The 20,000-nt window shown below is 45.2% G+C and overlaps 2 protein-coding genes across 3 annotated transcripts in view; one reads left to right on the top strand and one right to left on the bottom strand.

The window, feature by feature from the left end:
• Positions 1-8,123, top strand: part of pgm2l1 (phosphoglucomutase 2-like 1) — a 13,159-nt gene extending 5,036 nt beyond the window's left edge. The window contains exons 6-15 of the mRNA XM_062418544.1: positions 63-146; positions 613-809; positions 1,266-1,455; positions 1,556-1,653; positions 2,684-2,858; positions 2,962-3,052; positions 3,915-4,044; positions 5,070-5,259; positions 5,329-5,462; positions 8,004-8,123. Coding sequence (XP_062274528.1) covers positions 63-146; positions 613-809; positions 1,266-1,455; positions 1,556-1,653; positions 2,684-2,858; positions 2,962-3,052; positions 3,915-4,044; positions 5,070-5,259; positions 5,329-5,462; positions 8,004-8,106 — 1,392 coding nt within the window. The 3' untranslated portion in view covers positions 8,107-8,123. The remainder of the gene's footprint in view (positions 1-62; positions 147-612; positions 810-1,265; positions 1,456-1,555; positions 1,654-2,683; positions 2,859-2,961; positions 3,053-3,914; positions 4,045-5,069; positions 5,260-5,328; positions 5,463-8,003) is intronic.
• A 6,465-nt stretch (positions 8,124-14,588) lies between these two features.
• LOC133980007 (scavenger receptor cysteine-rich type 1 protein M130-like) overlaps positions 14,589-20,000 on the bottom strand; it is an 11,567-nt gene continuing 6,155 nt past the window's right edge. The window contains exons 3-8 of one of the 2 annotated variants that reach the window (XM_062418565.1): positions 19,776-20,000; positions 17,565-17,870; positions 17,189-17,470; positions 15,896-16,225; positions 15,208-15,289; positions 14,589-15,098 (exon numbers count right to left, since the gene is read on the bottom strand). The exon at positions 19,776-20,000 is cut by the window's right edge and continues 57 nt beyond it. In XM_062418565.1, the coding sequence (XP_062274549.1) occupies positions 14,978-15,098; positions 15,208-15,289; positions 15,896-16,225; positions 17,189-17,470; positions 17,565-17,870; positions 19,776-20,000 (1,346 nt within the window). In that variant the 3' untranslated portion in view covers positions 14,589-14,977. Of the gene's footprint in view, positions 15,099-15,207; positions 15,290-15,895; positions 16,302-17,188; positions 17,471-17,564; positions 17,871-19,775 lie in introns of those variants that run through there. The other variant, XM_062418566.1, reaches the window with a different exon arrangement.

The raw sequence follows: 20,000 nt of genomic DNA, 5'->3' as shown, positions 1-20,000 counted from the left end.
CGCTCCAGATGTTTAAACAGGAAGTTCTTTTATTTCTCTCACTGGTGTTTCCTGTTTTTCAGCCGTACGCTGTGAAGAAGCTCGGAGCGGCGGCCGGCGTGATGATCACCGCCTCACACAACCCGAAGGAGGACAACGGATACAAGGTTTACTATCTTTAATAGGATTTGGAGGAGGAGGAAGAGCAGGAGGAGGAGGAGGGGGAGGAGGAGGAAGAGGAGAGGGAGGAAGACGAGGAGGAGGAGAGGGAGGAGGAGGAAGAGGGGGAGGAGAGGGAGGAGGAGGATGAGGAGAGGGAGGAGGAAGAGAGGGATGGAGAGGGATGTGGAGGAGGAAGAGAGGGAGGAGGAAGAGAGGGAGGGAGAGGGAAGGGGAGGAGAGGGAGGAGGAGGAAGAGGAGAGGGAGGAAGTGGAGAGGGAGGAGTAGGAGAAGTAGGAGGAAGAGGAGAGGGAGGAGGTGGAGAGGGAGGAGGAAGAGGGGGAGGATGTGGAGCAGGAGGAATAAGGTGATGCTGAGGAGAGGAGGAGAAGAGGAGGGGGAGGAGAGGGAGGAAGAGTAGAAGGAGGGTTGCAAAGTAGTATTGAGGCTCAGGTGTGTGCTGCCCCCTGCAGGTGTACTGGAGCAACGGCGCTCAGATCTCCTCTCCTCACGATAAGGAGATCCTGAGGAGCATCGAGGAGCAGCTGGAGCCCTGGAGCGCCTCCTGCTGGGAGGAGGAGCTGGTGGAGAGCTGCTCCCTCAGGACTGACCCACTCATACACATCAACAACTCCTACATGGAGGAGATCACCTCCCTCTGCTTCCACAGGTAGGAGGAGGAGGAGGAGAGGGAGGAGGAGGAGGAAGAGGGGGTAGGAAGAGGGGTAGGAGGAGGAGGGGGGAGGAGGAGAGGGGAGGAGGAAAAAGAGAGGGAGGAGAGGTAGGAGGAGGCGGAAAGGAGGAGGAGGAGGAGGGGGAGGAAGAGGCGGAGAGGAGGGGGAGGAAGAGGAGAGGGAGGAGGAGAGGAGGAGGAGGAGGAGGAGAGGGAGGAGGAAGAAGAGGAGAGGGAGGAAGAAGAAGAGAGGGAGAGGGAGGAAGAGGAGGAGGAGGAGAGGGAGGAGAGGTAGGATGAGGAATAAGATGATGAGGAAGAGGAGGAGGGGGGAGAGTGAGGAGGAGAAGGAGGAGAGGGAGGGGTTGCAAAGTAGTTCAGATACACACTCATGCTGTACTTGTGTCTAACATGTATTATGGTATGTGTTTCCATGGTAACGCCCCCCCCCAGGAGTCTGAACAGCAGCTGTCCTCTGAGGTTCGTCCACTCAGCGTTTCACGGAGTCGGACACGCCTTCGTCCAGCAGGCCTTCCAGATGTTCGGCTTCTCCCCCCCCATCCCCGTCCCCGAGCAGAGAGACCCCGACCCCAACTTTTCCTCCGTCCGCTGCCCCAACCCTGAGGAGGGGGAGTCCGTCCTGGTGAGCCCGACCCCCCCCCACCCCCAACCCTGACCCTGACGAGGGTGAGCCCCCCCCCCCCTCACTGTTTTAATGGCTGCTTTCTTCTTCTGCTGTCCAGGAGCTTTCTCTCCGTCTGGCAGAGCGGGAAAACGCTCGCGTCGTCCTGGCAACGGATCCTGACGCCGATCGATTGGCTGTAGCCGAGAAGTCTGACGGGTAACTGACCAATCAGAGGTCACGGTTTACCTGTGTGTGTGTCTCTGTGATTGGCTCACGTCTGGTAGATGTTGGTCAGCTGCTGGTTCAGAGTCAGATTGTTGTCATGGAGATAAGACGCCAACTCAGCAACAACCACCGCTGCACTCACCCCGTCTTTATCTGGAACCAGACTACCACACAGGAAGCCTACACACACACACACACACACACACACACACTCACACTCACACACTCACACACACACACACACACACACAGAGACACACACACACAAACACACACTCTGACACACACACACACACACACACACACACACACACACACACAGAGACACACACACACAAACACACACACACAAACACACACTCTGACACACACACACACACACACACACACACAGAGACACACACACACAAACACACACTCTGACAAACACACACACACAAACACACACTCACACTCTGACACACACACAGTGTGTGTGTGTGTGTGTGTGTGTGTGTGTGTGTGTAGGCTTCCTGTGTGGTAGTCTGGTTCCAGATAAAGACGGGGTGAGTGCAGCTGTGGTTCCTTATCTCCATGACAACAATCTGACTCTGAACCAGTGTGTGTGGAAGGTGTTTATAGGTGTGTGTGTATTAACCTACACACACACATATACACACACACACACACACACACACACAGGTTAATACGTGTGTGTGTGTATATGTGTATTAACCTGTGTGTGTGTGTGTGTGTGTGTGTGTATATGTGTATATATATGTGTGTGTGTGTTTGTGTATATGTGTATTAACCTGTGTGTGTGTTTGTGTATATGTGTATTAACCTGTGTGTGTGTGTGTGTGTGTGTTTGTGTATGTGTATTAACCTGTGTGTGTGTGTGTGTATGTGTGTTTGTGTATATGTGTATTAACCTGTGTGTGTGTGTGTGTGTTTAAGTGTGTGTGTGTGTGTGTGTATATGTGTATTAACCTGTGTGTGTAGGTGTATATGTGTATTAACCTGTGTGTGTGTGTGTGTGTAGGTGTGTGTGGAAGGTGTTTACAGGTAACGAGCTGGCGGCTCTGCTGGGTTGGTGGATGCTGTTTAACTGGAAGCGATGTCATCCTGCAGACACTCAGAGCGTCTACATGTTAGCCACCACCGTCTCCTCCAAGATCCTGCAGGCCTTCGCTCGCATCGAGGGCTTCCAGTTCGAGGTGAGACCGGCCCACCAATCACACCTCTGAGGAGGAGGAGGAGGAGGAGGAAGAGGAGGATGATGATGATGATGATGATGATGTGTGTGTGTGTGCTGAACAGGAAACTCTGCCGGGGTTTAGGATCGGGAACAGAATGCACGAACTCGCCAAAACCGGAAACAGCGTCATCTTCTCCTTCGAGGAGTCGATCGGTAAATCATGTGTGTGTGTGTCAGAGAGTGTGTGTGTGTGTGTGTGTCAGAGAGTGTGTCAGAGAGTGTGAGTGTGTCAGAGAGTGTGTGTGTGTGTGTGTGTGTGTGTGTGTGTGTGTGTGTCAGAGAGTGTGAGTGTGTCAGAGAGTGTGAGTGTGTCAGAGAGTGTGAGTGTGTCAGAGAGTGTGTGTGTCAGAGTGTGAGTGTGTCAGAGAGTGTGAGTGTGTCAGAGAGTGTGTGTGTGTGTGTGTGTGTGTGTGTGTGTGTGTGTGTGTGTGTGTGTGTCAGAGAGTGTGAGTGTGTCAGAGAGTGTGAGTGTGTCAGAGAGTGTGAGTGTGTCAGAGAGAGTGTGTGTCAGAGTGTGAGTGTGTCAGAGAGTGTGAGTGTGTCAGAGAGTGTGTGTGTGTGTGTGTGTGTGTGTGTGTGTGTGTGTGTGTGTCAGAGAGTGTGAGTGTGTCAGAGAGTGTGAGTGTGTCAGAGAGTGTGAGTGTGTCAGAGAGTGTGTGTGTGTGTGTGTGTGTCAGAGAGTGTGTGTGTGTGTGTCAGAGAGTGTGTGTGTGTGTCAGAGAGAGTGTGTGTGTGTGTGTCAGAGAGTGTGTGTGTGTGTCAGAGAGTGTGTGTGTGTCAGAGAGTGTGTGTGGTGTCTGTGTGTGTGTCAGAGTGTGAGAGTGTGTGATTTCCTGTGTGTGAGTGTGCAGATACAAATAGATAATGTATATAGTCTTACAGGTTTGTATTACAGCATTACGTCTAAATCTCTCACACCCACACACACACTTTGACTCATGCATCCTGTGTGTGTGTGTGTGTGTGTGTGTGTGTGTGTGTGTGTGTGTGTGTGTGTGTGTGTGTGTGTGTGTAGGCTTCCTGTGTGGTAGTCTGGTTCCAGATAAAGACGGGGTGAGTGCAGCGGTGGTTGTTGCCGAGTTGGCGTCTTATCTCCATGACAACAATCTGACTCTGAACCAGCAGCTGACCAACATCTACCAGACGTGAGCCAATCACAGAGCTGCTCTCAGTCAGCTGTTACACATCAAGCAAGTTCATCACTCAGTCACACATTAAATAAAATAAATACTGTACAGTGTCCAAGAGACAGTAAATATATACAGTACTATCTTATTGTGTATAATTATTAAATTAATACATGTATATATATATTAAAACAAACCTGTAACTTAATTATGAACTAAATTAGAAGGTTTGATTTGTTAACAGTTAATATACTGATGTTGTGAAGATGTTTAATTAATTCTTTAAAGTCCCTGTAAAGTAAGAATAAATATGTGTTCTGAGTTTGACATACCACAGAAAAGTATGTTGTTAACCACCCTGCCAAATGTGAATGATTAAAAAAATCACCAAATATATGAAATTAGGCTTCAAAGTTGTGTAAAAGTCTGCCTCTGTCTCTTCTCCGCTGAAGCCCCGCCCCCTACCGAGTGTCACCTGTCAATCAAAGTCACCACCTCTACCAGAAACATGGATGCTTGGCCTGAGAGCTTTCAGCTGCTAACTCAGCGGCTAGCTCGGCAGCTAGCTCAGCGGCTAGCTCGGCGGCTAACTCAGCGGCTAGCTCGGCAGCTAGCTCAGCTAACTGGCTACCTGTAGACTGTAGTAGTAGTAGTAGTGTGTGCTGAATGTATTTATACCTCTACAGCAGCAGGGCGGGTTTATGCTAAGCCTAGCTCCACAATTCAAATCTAAATGGTTGAAATGCTTTTTACAACTTTTTTAGAATTTATGACCTATTTAATGTGTTTAGAAGAAAATGTCTTAATTCACTTTACACAGTCTTTAATGAATTTACTGCAGCATTGATTACAGTTATTATCAGTTTGTCCAGCAGAGGGCAGCAAACAGGAAACTGTTCACATCTTTAAAATCAAGTTTTTATTTCAGAATAAAATAATTTTGACTCATAATGATCAAAATAAACAAATTAAGAAAATAATCCAAAGTATAAAAGTGTAATAAAAGATTACTTCCTGTGTCTGACATCACTTCCTGTCTGCAGCTATGGTTACCACGTCTCTAAAACGTCGTACGTCATCTGTAACGACCCGCCGACCATCCACAACATCTTCGCTCGCATCCGGAACTTCGACGGCAGCGGTTCGTACCCGAAGACGTGCGGCGGCGTCCCGATCGTCCATGTCAGAGACGTAACCACGGGATACGACAGCAGCCAACCAGACCTCAGATCTGTGAGTCGCCCGCAGACGTGAGCGCCGCCGACCCGTCAGCCGTTGATCTGACCGTGTTTCCTGTTGCAGGTACTTCCTGTGGCGAGGAGCAGTCAGATGATCACCTTCACGCTGCAGAACGGCGTCGTGGCAACGCTGAGGGCGAGCGGCACCGAACCCAAAATCAAATATTACACCGAGTTCTGCGCCGCGCCGGGAAAAAGGTCAGCAAACACACACACACACACACACACACACTGTAACATACACACACTGTAACACACACACACACACTGTAACACACACACATTGTAACACACACACACACACACTGTAACACACTGTAACACACACACACACACTGTAACACACACACACACTCTGTAACACACACACACTGTAACACACACACACACACACACACACACACTGTAACACACACACACACTCTGTAACACACACACACACTGTAACACACACACTGTAACATACATATTAGTCAGTATAAACAGGAGGAATGCTTCCAGTGTTCAGTGACGGAGGACTGTATCCATAGTGATGGAGGACTGTATCCATAGTGATGGAGGACTGTATCCATAGTGATGGAGGACTGTATCCATAGTGATGGAGGACTGTATCCATAGTGATGGACTGTATCCATAGTGATGGAGGACTGTATCCATAGTGATGGAGGACTGTATCCATAGTGATGGACTGTATCCATAGTGATGGAGGACTGTATTCATAGTGATGGAGGACTGTATCCATAGTGATGGAGGACTGTATCCATAGTGATGGAGGACTGTATTCATAGTGATGGAGGACTGTATTCATAGTGATGGAGGACTGTATCCATAGTGATGGAGGACTGTATTCATAGTGATGGAGGACTGTATCCATAGTCAGTGTTTCCCCTAGAATTTTTTTCAGGCCCGGTGGTACCCACCGAAAAAACCCTAAACAGACGCGACGCGTGTGGCACACGCACAGCAAGGCGCAGCAAGCAGTCTGCAATTCTGCAATTATTATATATGCATTCAAATTTTTGTTCACCCAGAGCGTATTCAAGATCACAAGGAGAGAGTGACTTATTAAGGTGCATTTATTGCATACAAATGGAACATGCTACATTGGCACTTCAACCACACAGTGTGCATCGTTCTCTGCTGCACTTGATTTTTCTGGGTTTTGTGAAGAACTTCACCAAGGCCTTGTCGTAGGGGAACTTGGCCACAGGGGGACCATTGATAGAAACTCTCATGCAGGCCCCCAAGTGCTCCCCCTGCAGCCTGTTCCTGAGGTCTGTTTTCACCTACCAAAAATGAGAAAGCTTATTTAGTAAATTGTTAAATTTAAGGATCATTTATTGTGTGTGTGTGTGTTTAAAAATCATTGTAGGCCTATATTACGGAATTATATCACTTAAATGAAATCATTAGGCTTAATCTAACTTTTAATCAAAGTTGCATGGGCCTGAAAGGCTGCAGCGTGGTGGTCTGAGCCCATATGAGCATCAAGTGCATCTTTTCTGTACATTGCAGAAGGGATCTCAATGAAAACCCTCTGGGATGGTCCTCTTTTAACGGGCTGCTTATGCTGACGGCATAAGCGACAAAACATCCCTACACATAATTGAGATTCTATCAGTTATAAATATTTTTTTTAATAAACACATACGTTTTTTATTCATTTTATTATAACAGAGTTACATATATTTGACAATGCCTGGGAAAACTAGCCTATTGTCTGTGTTATTTTCATCATTATTGCTTACCAAAAAAAAGAAAAGAAAAGAGAGAGAAGCTCCTCAATCACAAAAATATAAGCTAAACAACAAATTGTAAACTTACCATGGGGAGTGTGGTACAACCAAGGGCTGTAGTTGTGGTTGTTAAGCCATTCGGGATCCCAGCCAGATGTTCTGTGTTTAGCTGTATTTTTTTTTGCTGGGTCAACGTTACCAGTCGGACCGGGCCCGCGGTCACCCGTCGGACGGGGGTCGGTAGTCGGACCGGTGTCAGAGGCAGTAACCGAGCAGCCCCCCTCTCCACTGCAATCTGCCCCCCTTTCTTCCGTCTCACCTGCACCTGTCATTTTTTCTGGAGTTGCCTCTGTTACTCTCCCTTCATCTATTTTTCTTGGCTCCGGGGTCTGGCAGAAAAATTTCTTTATATTAAGTTGTTTGTCACCCGCGATATTTTTTCTTTTCTTCGGCGGCGCCATAGTTGGTTAGCAAATCTTAAACATCCCAGCTTATATGCCCGCGCTCTCAGCAGCGGTACTCGCATCGTTACTAGGCAACGAAGCAGGTTGACTCGCTTTGCGCTGCACAGAGGCGCTCCTAATGATAACTGATTTATGAATGAATTGAATTGGCTTAATTTTGGCATATTGATTGTTTTTTTCTTGGCCTGGCGGCAGGTCACCTTGGCCAGGCGGCCCGCCAGGCCTGTACAATGGTAGGGGAAACACTGATAGTGATGGACTGTATCCATAGTGACGGAGGACTGTATCCATAGTGACGGAGGACTGTATCCATAGTGATAGAGGACTGTATCCATAGTGACGGATCATATCAAGTGATATCTGACACATTTACAGTGTGTTTAGCATCAGATTCCCTCTTAGTGTTTCCTGTTGAGCTGTGCTGTAACCATAGTAACACAAAGACTTTACTACTAAAAACACTGTAACGTTAACACATAGCATGATGTGAGGCGGCTGCAGCGTCGTGACCTCGCTGACCTCATGGCTCTGTGTTGCAGTGAGGTTTCCCATCTGGAGGCGGAGCTTAGGAAGGTGACCTCCGCCCTGCTGGACGAGTTCCTGGAGCCGGAGAAGAACAACCTGATTCGCCGCCTGTTCTAGCCCCCCCCCCCCCCCCCCCCCCCCCACACACACACACACACATACACCCGCTGCTGTTTCCTGTCAGTGATGTCACATCCTGTCGTGTGTTTGAGAGGCGATCAGTGTTCAGAGGGCATGATGGGTAATGGAGTTCAGGAGCTGAAGGAACATTAAAAAGTATTTTCATAGAAATGAGCCAAATGAGTCCTCAGTGTTTCACTGTGTGTATGGAAGCTCGTTGAGGACAAAACTTCTGAAAAGCAAAATAACCAAACCTCCATTGTTCTTAACTGTTACCATGACAACGCAGTATTTCCTCTCTCCTTCTGATCTTGTTCAGAAATATAAAGAAATGTTCCGATTTTTACACAAAATCAACATTTTCTTAAACGTTTCTTCAGATGATGAAAATAAAATAAAAATTATTTATTTTTTATTATACTTTATAAGAGGTTTTTTTTTTCTTTCCTCCTGACTTCAAAAAGTTACTGAAGAGGAAAATAAAGTTCAATAATAAAACAGCGTTAAAACGGTTAAAATAACCAAACAGATATAATTGCTGCTTTTTTAACCAAAGTCTTTTTTTAGTTTTTTGGAGCTCTGTGATTGGGCGGTTCTGGCAGCAATGCTCTCTGGGAGTTGTAGTTCACTTCACTCTTTTACTTTTTGTTAGTTTTTAGTTGGTTAATCTTATTTTTGAGCTTCAGCTTTTTGATTCGAGGATGAAACAAAAACATTTTTAAAGCAAAAATACCAAAAATGATTTGAAGTCAGGTTTTCAAACGTCTCAGATTTCCTTCTTTTCTCAGTTTGATGTTGTAAACCGAACATATTTTGGACCGATACACATTTAACAGACTGAAATAATCCGATCTGACTATGAGCAGCTGCGTCTTTGGGTCGGTAGTTTAGTCATGAATGAACTTCCATACACGTTTCTCTTGTTGTTGATGTTTAGCAGAATGTTTCCTTCACACGCTGTCCATGTTATTTATTTTTATACTCGGAAAGATAAAAGATATTTATGTGAGAGTTCGTGTGCAGGTGATGATGATGATGATGATGATGATGATGATGATGATGATGATGATGATGATGAAGATGAACTTTCTGTGCAGTCGCTTATTTTCTGACGAGCTGTTGAATGTTTAGTTTTTGGGACGGAGGACAGGGTGAGAGCTCTGTGCAGCTCAGAGATCAGTTTGTGTTAAACATAAAGACGCTGTTGATATTTTCTGATGAAGCATCAATAAAAAAAATCCAAAGCTTTAAAATGTTTTGTTGTTTGTCTTTAAAAAAGTTCTTCAGCCTCCGAAACAGCTTTAAAATGTTTCTAATACTTTATTCTCAAAATATTATGATTTTTAATTTTTTAGCAGTGCGTTTTGTAAATGTCAGATTTGGAGCAGCGACTCATTCTGTGTAAAATCGGTTATAATTTAATGGAAGTGCCAAAAACTGCAGTTCCTCAAATGGCCACTAGATGCTCTAAACGTGAGGAAGTCTCCGGCAGGGAGTTCCGGTCCTCTGAAATGATGCCAACGCGGAAGTAACTTAAAACTGCATTCTATCAAAAGGCCACCAGGGGGCGACCGTTTTGGTGTCAAAAGGACTTCCGTCTCTATACAAGTCAATGGAGAATTCACCAACTTCTCACTTGATTTCTAACCTCAGTAAACGTTTTCAAAATGTGTTTATGGTCTCAATCGCTAGTTTAAAGCCTTCTTCAATGCAGTATGATGTTCATTTGGGACATTTTGGCCTCCCTGATTTTATATGTGACGATAAAGCAGGGTATGCATTAGGGCGTGGCTACGTCGTGATTGACAGGTTGATTGGTTCAAAGTTTCAGGAGGGCGGACAGATAGATAATAGACGTAGACTGTATGGAAATAGATAGCCGTGAACTTGTCTCAACGACAGTTTTGTGAGTCCAGAGTTTTGTGTAACATTGTCGTAACATTTCAGTCGCCTAAAAATGACCTGTTCGGCTTTTGGATGTACTAACAGTTACACTAAGGATTCGGATATTCAGATGTTTCGGTAAGTAACATTGCATTTCCCATTCAAAATTACTTGCATCTTATTTTAGCCAAAATTAGAATGTCAATTAATATCATAATTAACATTAAAATTACTGACAGAGTAAAGTTTAAGTTACGAGTCACCGTGTGCTGATTGCGCTGCTCAGATCCGATACTATTGGCCTCCGAGCAGCAGTCCACAAACCAATGGGTGACGTCACAGATGTTACGTCCATTTTATATACAGTCTATGGGTCTGAGCCGTTGAGCGGCCGGTGACAAGTACTAACGGCTGCGGCCCGCGGGGTCCAGCCCTTACAGTCTATTGGTCCAGCCCCGCCCACATATAGTACGTCATTGTGTGTTCAGGGAAAGTCGGGATTTCAGAAACAGCGCAAAATGACTGTTGGATCATGTTGTTGTTCCCTCTACATAAACACTTACTATACGAACGTTTAAAGATAAATGGACGAATGTTGAATTACTTGAGATGATTATTGATATGAGGACACATTATTTGACTGAAGGCTGATTTAAACATAAACATTCATCGAAGATAAACTGTTTTCAATATAAATTGCAATGTCAGCAGCGGGTCTACTCCGAGCTCCTCCCGGATGACCGAGCTTCTCACCCTATCTCTAAGGGAGAGCCCAGCCACCCTACGGAGGAAGCTCATTTCGGTGGCTTGTACCCACGATCTCGTGCTTTCGGTCACTACCCAAAGCTCATGACCATAGGTGAGTGTAGGAACGAAGATCGACTAGTAAATCGACGCCGCACCGATCCGCCTGTCGATCTCCCGCTCCGTCCTTCCCTCACTCCTGAACAACACCCCGAGGTTCTTGAACTCCTCGACTTGGGGCAGGATCTCATCCCCGACCCGGAGAGTGCACTCCACCCTTTTCTGGCTGGGGACCACGGACTTGGATTTGGAGGTGCTGATTCTCATCCCGGCCGCTTCACACTCGGCAGCGACCCGATCCAGTGAGAGTTTGAGGTCACGGTCTGATGAAGCCAACTGGACCACATCATCTGCAAAAGCAGTGACCCAATCCTGAGGTCACCAAACCAGACCCCCTCAACGCCCTGGCTGTGCCTAGAAATCCTGTCCATAAAGATTATTAACAGGATCGGTGACAAAGGGCAGCCCTGGCAGGACTCCCCGCGGGACAAGGTCGAATGCCTTCTCCAAGTCCACAAAACACATGTGGAGTGGTTGGGCAAACTCCCATGCACCCCCAAGGATCCTGCAGAGGGTGTAGTTGCACGGCCCGGACGAAAACCACATTGCTTCTCCTGAATCCCTCCTCTCCAGTACCCCCGTATAGACCTTACCAGGGAGGCTGAGGAGTGTGATCCCCTTATACTTGGAACACACCCTCCGGTCCCCCTTCTTAAAAAGAGGGACCACCACCCCAGTCTGCCAATCCAAAGGCACTGCCCCCGATGTCCACACGATGCTGCATGGTCGTATCAACCATCACAGCCCCACAATGATCCGCCAGGAAATCCGGCGGATCTCATCCACCACCGGGCCCCTGCCACCAAGGAGCCTCGGCCCCAGAGATAGGAGAGCCCACACCCAGGTCCCCAGGCCCTGCTTCCTTAACGGAAGACGTGTCGGTGGGATTGAGGAGGTCTTCCAAGTACTCCTTCCACCGATCCACAACGTCCTGAGTCCAGGTCAGCAGTGCACCGTCCCCACCATAGACAGTGTTAACGGTGCACTGCTTCCCCCTCCTGAGACGCCGGATGGTGGTCCAGAACCTCTTCGAAGCCATCCGGAAGTCCATTGCCTCACCGAACTCTTCCCATTTCCGTTATTTTGCGTCAGCAACCGCCGCAGCTGCACTCTGATTGGGCTGTCGGTACCTGCCTGCTGCCTCCGGAGACCCACAGGCCAAAAAGGCCCTATAAGACGACTCCTTCAGCTTGACGGCATCCCTCACCGCTGGTGTCCACCAGCGAGTTCGGGTATTGCCGCCACGACAGGCACCGCACCTTTTTGGGTTTTTGCATCAGCAACCGCCGCAGCTGCACTCCGCTTGGCCTGTCGGTACCTGAGTCCCACAGGCCAAAAAGGCCCTATAGGACTCCTTCTTCAGCTTGACGGCATCCCTCACCGCCAGTGTTCACCAGCTGGTTTGGGTATTGCCGCCACGACAGACACCGACCACCTTACGGCCACAGCACTGGTCGGCCGCCTTTACAATGGAGGCACGGAGCATGGCCCACTCTGACTCAATGTCCCCCGCCTCCCACGGTACATGGTCAAAGCTCTCCCGGAGGTGGGAGTTGAAACTCTCTCTGACAGGAGACTCTGCCAGACGTTCCCAGCAGACCCTCACAATGCGTTTGGGTCTGTCAGGTCTGACCGGCATCCTCCCCCACCATCGGAGCCAACTCACCACCAGATGGTGATCAGTTGACAGCTCCGCCCCTCTCTTCGCCCGAGTGTCCAAGACATGCGGCCGCAAGTCCGACGACACGACTACAAAGTCAATCATCGAACTGCGGCCTAAGGTGTCCTGGTGCCAAGTGCACATATGGACACCCTTATGCTTGAACATGGTGTTCGTTATGGACAATTTGTGACGAGCACAGAAGTCCAGTAACAAAACACTGCTCGGGTTCAGATCGGGGGGGCAGTTCGTCCCAATCACACCCGTCCAGGTCTCACTGTTGTTGCCAACGTGAACGTCGAAGTCTCCCAGCAGGACGAGGGAATCCCCAGAGGGAGCACTCTCCAGCACCCCCTCTAAGGAGTGAAGGGTGGATACTCTGAACTGCTGCTTGGACCATAGGCACAAACAACAGTCAGGATCCTTCCCCCCACCCAAAGGCGGAGGGAGGCTACTCTCTCGTCCGCTGGGGTTAATTCCAACATACAGGCACCAAGCCGGGGGGCAATAAGTATTGCCAGCCCTGCCACCCCAAAAGTAAAGGAGGACAGAATAAGTACTAGAATATTACATTCTTGTCCCTATATTTAAGCAAAGTTGCCTAATTTACTTATTTTACAGATATTGATGGCATATCTTTCTATTTTTCTATTATATATATTTTTTAATACATTTCAATTTGGTCATCATCCTTTGAAATATTTCTTTATGTTCAGAACGAGTGTACTCATTTATGCCATGTACTGTATTAGAAACTGATTTATTAGCATGAAACTGTCACATACAATAAATGAAGGCTGAACAAACATTCAATTCTGTCAAACATCAGATTTATTTATTGGAAACAGCAGAACAAAGATAAAACACTTCATTTCACTAAATAATATTTCCTTTTGTTCGGTTACATTAACTCAAAAAGTTCAATAACTCAATAACACATCAAAGCTGAATAAGTAGTAAATAGTCTATAAAAGGAAGTGAAGAAACAAAGATATAAACTCATCAAACATGCAGATAGATTTTTAAATGATTTCTTGACTCAACATTTATCCAGATGAGATCATAAAACTCTGGATTCATGAAAATATTCAACCTTTACATAATGTCAAATTTAACCTGTTTTAACATTTAACAGCTTGTAAAAACACTGCAAATGTCTTTTACTCTGAAATGTGATGACTTTTCCTAAAGTGGTCAAAATGCACAAAAATGAAAATATATTAAATGTTCTACTTTTGTATTTCTGCTCCAGATGTTTGTCCATTGAGGCTGTTCTGGGTCAGATTATCTCTGTATCTTTTGACATGTGTTTTAGTGAAATGAATAGTTAATAGTTTTAATAAGATTCTTTTTATGATGTAGCAGTGAAGACTGATGGCTCTAATGGTTATACAATAAACCCCACAGCTCCAGAAAGTTCTGCTCATTTTCACTTTCAATAAAATTACATTTAACCACCAAAAAGAGATGCAAAAATGACTAAAAAAGATAAAAAATAGATTAAACACCTTAAAAAATACCAAAAAAGACATAAAAATGACTAAAAAGAGACTTAAATTGACTAAAAAGACTCAAAACCACTAAAGAGAGACATTTCCATCATTATTGCTATGTTATATTTTCATGTCTGAGGTAAAATAGGACATGATATTGTGTGATAGGAGATGTTTAGTGGTGTAAAAGCTAAAAAATACACTCTCTCTGCTCTCTGAAACATGAATCAAGGTTTAATCACATTTATTGATCAGTCAGTGAGACTATTGATGCTTTCTAAACACATCTGTGCTTCAATGTTTGGTATAAACACTTTTTATGAGGAGAACAAACTGTGATGATAGAATATGAACAGTATGTGATAGAATATGAACAGTATGTGATGATAGAATATGAACAGTATGTGATGATAGAATATGAACAGTATGTGATGATAGAATATGAACAGTATGTGATGATAGAATATGAACAGTATGTGATAGAATATGAACAGTATGTGATGATAGAATATGAACAGTATGTGATGATAGAATATGAACAGTATGTGATGATAGAATATGAACAGTATGTGATGATAGAATATGAACAGTATGTGATGATAGAATATGAACAGTATGTGATGATAGAATATGAACAGTATGTGATGATAGAATATGAACAGTACGTAAAGGGTTAAGTAAAAATGTTACAGCCGTTCACACGAGAGATTAATATTCTGTCAAACTATAATTATATACAGATCAGATCTCCTCTCTGCTCTTCTTCTAGTGGTTTTAATAAAGGTCTTACTACTTCCTGTTTTGGCACTGAGCGTTGGTGCTGGATGGAAATCAGAAGCTGTGGAATCGAACACTATGGACGTCATTCCTCGCCGTGCTGGGCTGCAAAAACCTGTCAGACTGAGAGGAGAGATGAAACCAAACATGATTTTCTTCTTCAGAGGGTTTGTGTGGCTCCTCGGAGGTCCTACTCTGCTCCCCAAGCTCCTTCCTCTCCAGCCGGCTCTCCTTCAGCTCTGGAAACACCCAGGTTGTAATAATCCAGCTCAATGTTCTCCTGTGGGTCTGACTTCTGCCCCCTGCTGGCCCGGAGAGACATGACAACACAGATCTAAGTGACTGCATCACTCCTCTATCAGTATAAACAGGCTGAGTGCTTCATTTCAACCAGTCCTCTAAACAAACATGTTCAGTACCTTCAGGATGAAATAGAGGGCAGTGTTAGACAGCAGCAGAGCCACCGGCAGGACGACCAGTCTGATGATGAAAACCTTTGGATCTGATGAGACACATTCAGTCATCACATTAGATCACATGACATCATGAAGACAACAGCTCCCATCAAACAGAAACTTTAGTGATGTTAAATCTCCTAAAATCAGTGAAGTCTGAAGCAGCTTGTTGATTCAGCTCTTAGAGAATAAGTTCATCTGATCCTCTCTGTATGCTGATGATGTTCAACAAAAACCACTAATGTGTTCACAGCTGCTTTGAAAGAATGAATGAAAGTCTGCTGATTCTTTCCTTAAAGCTCCTGTCTGGTTAAAATGATTCAACTGATTGTTAACAGTCAACATCTTTACATGCAGTTAAATCAGATGTGATCCTGGTGAAGCTCTGAGTTCATCATGTAAGGCCCTGTTTATTATCATTATAGTGCTTATCTGGCTTCACTTTTACTTTCCACTACAACACAGTTGTTATGGTTGAATAATGTTAAAGAAGCCGGGAAGGAAACAGTTTACAGCTGCTTCATCAGATTGTGACTCAGCTCTCTGTAGGTCGCTGGGTCGCTCCTGCTGCCTCATGACTTTTTATCAAACATGGAAACAAAGTCAGTGTGACGTCTCAGTTGGACTGAGCTTCACACTCTGCTTCAGCTTACCTGTGACAGTGAGAGAGAGCAGACGGCTCTCAGAGGAGAAGTTATGAGAAAAAACATAGACGCCATAAACACAGCTGTAGCTTCCTTGGTGGGCGGGGTCTGCAGCAGGAAACAGGAAGTCAGCAGAGTGATTGACAGCTGGCTGGGTGTAGTTGTGTGTTGTGTTGGAGGAGGTGAAGGTGAGCTGGAAGGAGCCTCCTGGGTACTGAGGCTGGACGGAGCAGCTGATGGTGAAGTTGGAGCCCTGGAGAACCTGAAACCCCTGCTGCTGGGCCCCGGAGACCCCGTCCATGGTAGGAGACACAGAGATGATTGGCTGAAGCAGCAGGTCTGTAAATACAGAAAGGTGATTGGCTGAAGCAGCAGGTCTGTAAATACAGAGAGCTGATTGGCTGAAGCAGCAGGTCTGTAAATACAGAGAGGTGTGGCACCCTGGACATTTTAGGGGCTCAGATTATTTTCAGATTAGTTGTTGTATTAGTTTGTTATGTTAGTGACTGGCGCTGTAATCCTTTGCTGAAGGAAGTTAGCCCAGTCATAGTGGACACAGTCACAGTAGAAGCAACAGGAGAGTACTGATGCTAGACTGTCTTTTTGTTGTGTATTTCACTACAAATAAAACCATCTGGCACCTGGATGAACATTGTCTACATTCAGTGTGTAACAAGATGATGAATCCTTCTTCTTCTGTGAGAAGCTGAATGTTGTTTTCTCCTCATTTGTTTGTTGAGATAAATGAACGTTGATCACTGAGAGATGATCACACAGCACAGAGAACTCCTACATTCATGTGTAATACAGAGGAGTCAGAGAGCAGAGGAGGAAACACATTAACATCCTCAGCTGCCTTCAGATCAGACAGAAAACAGCTGCAGTTTGATTGATCTGAGACCATCAACATGTTAATAAGACATTCATACAACACTGCAGACACAATAGTTTCCTACAGAAATGATTGGAAGATATTTAACCTGTTAGCAAACTGTTGCTTCTTTGTTCAGACACAGACCAACAACTATATTCATTTGTGATGTAGTTGTTTGTAAGGTGGATGTGACTGAGCTGGCTCAGGAGGACTGCAGAGTGTGTGAGTGAACCACAGCAGGTTGATTAAAGGTACAGATTGTTTCAGTTTGAATCAATGAGCCTCCAGGAACAAGCTAACTTCTCTACCCTTTAGGAAGCCGTCATCCTCCGTAAGTTTACAGTTCAGTTCAATGGAAACCACCAACTATCACTGTGACAGAGGAAGGAGAGTATTACTGTCAGAGATGATGTCACTGATGGACTTACCTGAGCAGGTGAGCTCCATGATGGAGGAAGAGGAACCTGATGATGAACAGTACCTCAGTGCAGATCCAGACTGAAGACAGTCAGGTCTGATCCTCCATGCAGGTCTGTATGAGGACTCATCTCGGCGTCCTTTTGAAACAGCAGAGCCACAGTCCAATTCTCTGCAGGCAACAGCTGCTTCCTTCAGGGTCCAGTAAGAGTCACTCACTGGTCTCCACTCTCCCTGTTTCACCTCCAGTGTACCTGCACAGCGACTGGCTCCTCCCACCAACCTGACCGGCTCTGAACAGAAACAAGAGAGTCATCAGTAAAAGAATAAAGTGAGTTTCATTAGAACAGAAATGAAGACAAATCAAAGCTGCAGCTCCTCTTCTACCTGAGCAGGTGAGTCCAACAGCTTTACCAGGTGAGCAGGTTCTTCTAGCTGAGTCTGATCTTCTACAGTCCAGGAGAGCAGACTCATTGCCTCCACACTGGAACTCTTTGGTCCACATTGGAGCCTCCACTTCTCCATAGAGCGCCCCCTGGAGGACTGAAGGAGCCCCACAGCCAAGCTCCCTACAGACCACCTCTGCATCCTGCTGGTCAAACTCAGCTTCACACACTGAGGACCACAACTGCTCAGACTTCACCTCCAGTCTGCCTGAACACAGACTAGTCCCATTCACCAGCCTGACAGAGTCTGGTGAGAGAGAGGATTTAATATTTAATACTGATCTTTATTTACCACCTTATATATCATGACAAATATAAAACATCTCAGGAGGTCCCCTCCTGGAGCTGTGGAGTCTCTGGTAGCCGGGCCTCGGCCTCTGGACAGGAATTGATCAGATTTTATTGATACCAATACAATAATCTATTCTGCTAGTTGGTCCAGTTCTTCATTGATTCTCTTATCAATTCCTGATCAAATGTTTTGTGTGGAAAGAAATTGTCCTACACAAGTTTCAGGGACAACAAAACAGTTTGATTGTCTCCACTGTTAATCAATGATGTTGCATGCTGATGAATATGTTGGTAAGATAAATAACATGCAAATAATGCACAGCCAACAGTTCATTACTTAAATAATGAATTTGAAAGCATCTAACAGTCTCCTGCCTCTATGAACAGCAGTGCCAATCACATGCTGCTTGTTCCAGCTGTGTCAGTGTAATGGTTATAAGAATGCTGTAATTCTGAATGCACTGAATGGAAACAATATGAGTTCAAACATATTTAAAATGTGTGTAAAAGGAAAAGATAAAGGTGCTGAGTTAAAATGATGTAATTCATTGTTCTATGAAAGGGATTGATTTAAAAACGCACTATGATCTGCAGATCAAGGTTATCTGTAATCCATTGCTCTGACCTTTCAGGTAAAACAGGTTAAAACAGATAAATAGGATAAAAAGATTATCTGTGTTTAAAATGTAGACTCATCAACCTTCTATAATGTTTTAAAATACACTTTAAGTTACATTTTGCAGTGTTCTCTTATTTCCCTGAGTTAACTTTTTTTCTGTGAGTTTTAAGTTTAGTTTGTAACTACTGATCTGTTTTAGATTGCTAAGGTCTGGTTCAGCCTGTGTAGAGGAACAACAGGTCTGTAAATACAGAGAGCTGATTGGCTGAAGCAGCAGGTCTGTAAATACAGAGAGCTGATTGGCTGAAGCAGCAGGTCTGTAAATACAGAGAGGTGATTGGCTGAAGCAGCAGGTCTGTAAATACAGAGAGGTGTGGCACCCTGTATATTTTATGGGCTCAGATTATTTTCAGATTAGTTGTTGTATTAGTTTGTTATGTTAGTGACTGGCGCTGTAATCCTTTGCTGAAGGAAGTTAGCCCAGTCATAGTGGACACAGTCACAGTAGAAGCAACAGGAGAGTACTGATGCTAGACTGTCTTTTTGTTGTGTATTTCACTACAAATAAAACCATCTGGCACCTGGATGAACATTGTCTACATTCAGTGTGTAACAAGATGATGAATCCTTCTTCTTCTGTGAGAAGCTGAATGTTGTTTTCTCCTCATTTGTTTGTTGAGATAAATGAACGTTGATCACTGAGAGATGATCACACAGCACAGAGAACTCCTACATTCATGTGTAATACAGAGGAGTCAGAGAGCAGAGGAGGAAACACATTAACATCCTCAGCTGCCTTCAGATCAGACAGAAAACAGCTTCAGTTTGATTCATCTGAGACCATCAACATGTTAATAAGACATTCATACAACACTGCAGACACAATAGTTTCCTACAGAAATGATTGGAAGATATTTAACCTGTTAGCAAACTGTTGCTTCTTTGTTCAGACACAGACCAACAACTATATTCATTTGTGATGTAGTTGTTTGTAAGGTGGATGTGACTGAGCTGGCTCAGGAGAACTGCAGAGTGTGTGAGTGAACCACAGCAGGTTGATTAAAGGTACAGATTGTTTCAGTTTGAATCAATGAGCCTCCAGGAACAAGCTAACTTCTCTACCCTTTAGGAAGCCGTCATCCTCCATAAGTTTACAGTTCAGTTCAATGGAAACCACCAACTATCACTGTGACAGAGGAAGGAGAGTATTACTGTCAGAGATGATGTCACTGATGGACTTACCTGAGCAGGTGAGCTCCATGATGGAGGAAGAAGAATGTGATGATGCACAGTCCCTCAGTGCAGATCCAGACTGAAGACAGTTAGGGTTGATCCTCCATACAGGTCTACGTGAGGACTCAAATCTTCTTCCTGTTGAAACAGCAGAGCCACAGTCCAATTCTCTGCAGGCAACAGCTGCTTCCTTCAGGGTCCAGAAAGAGTATCTCACTGGTCTCCACTCTCCAT

The sequence above is a fragment of the Scomber scombrus genome, chromosome 5 (assembly GCF_963691925.1).
Source record: "Scomber scombrus chromosome 5, fScoSco1.1, whole genome shotgun sequence".
Lineage (NCBI taxonomy): Eukaryota > Metazoa > Chordata > Actinopteri > Scombriformes > Scombridae > Scomber > Scomber scombrus.
This window is presented reverse-complemented; position numbering and strand designations above follow the sequence as displayed.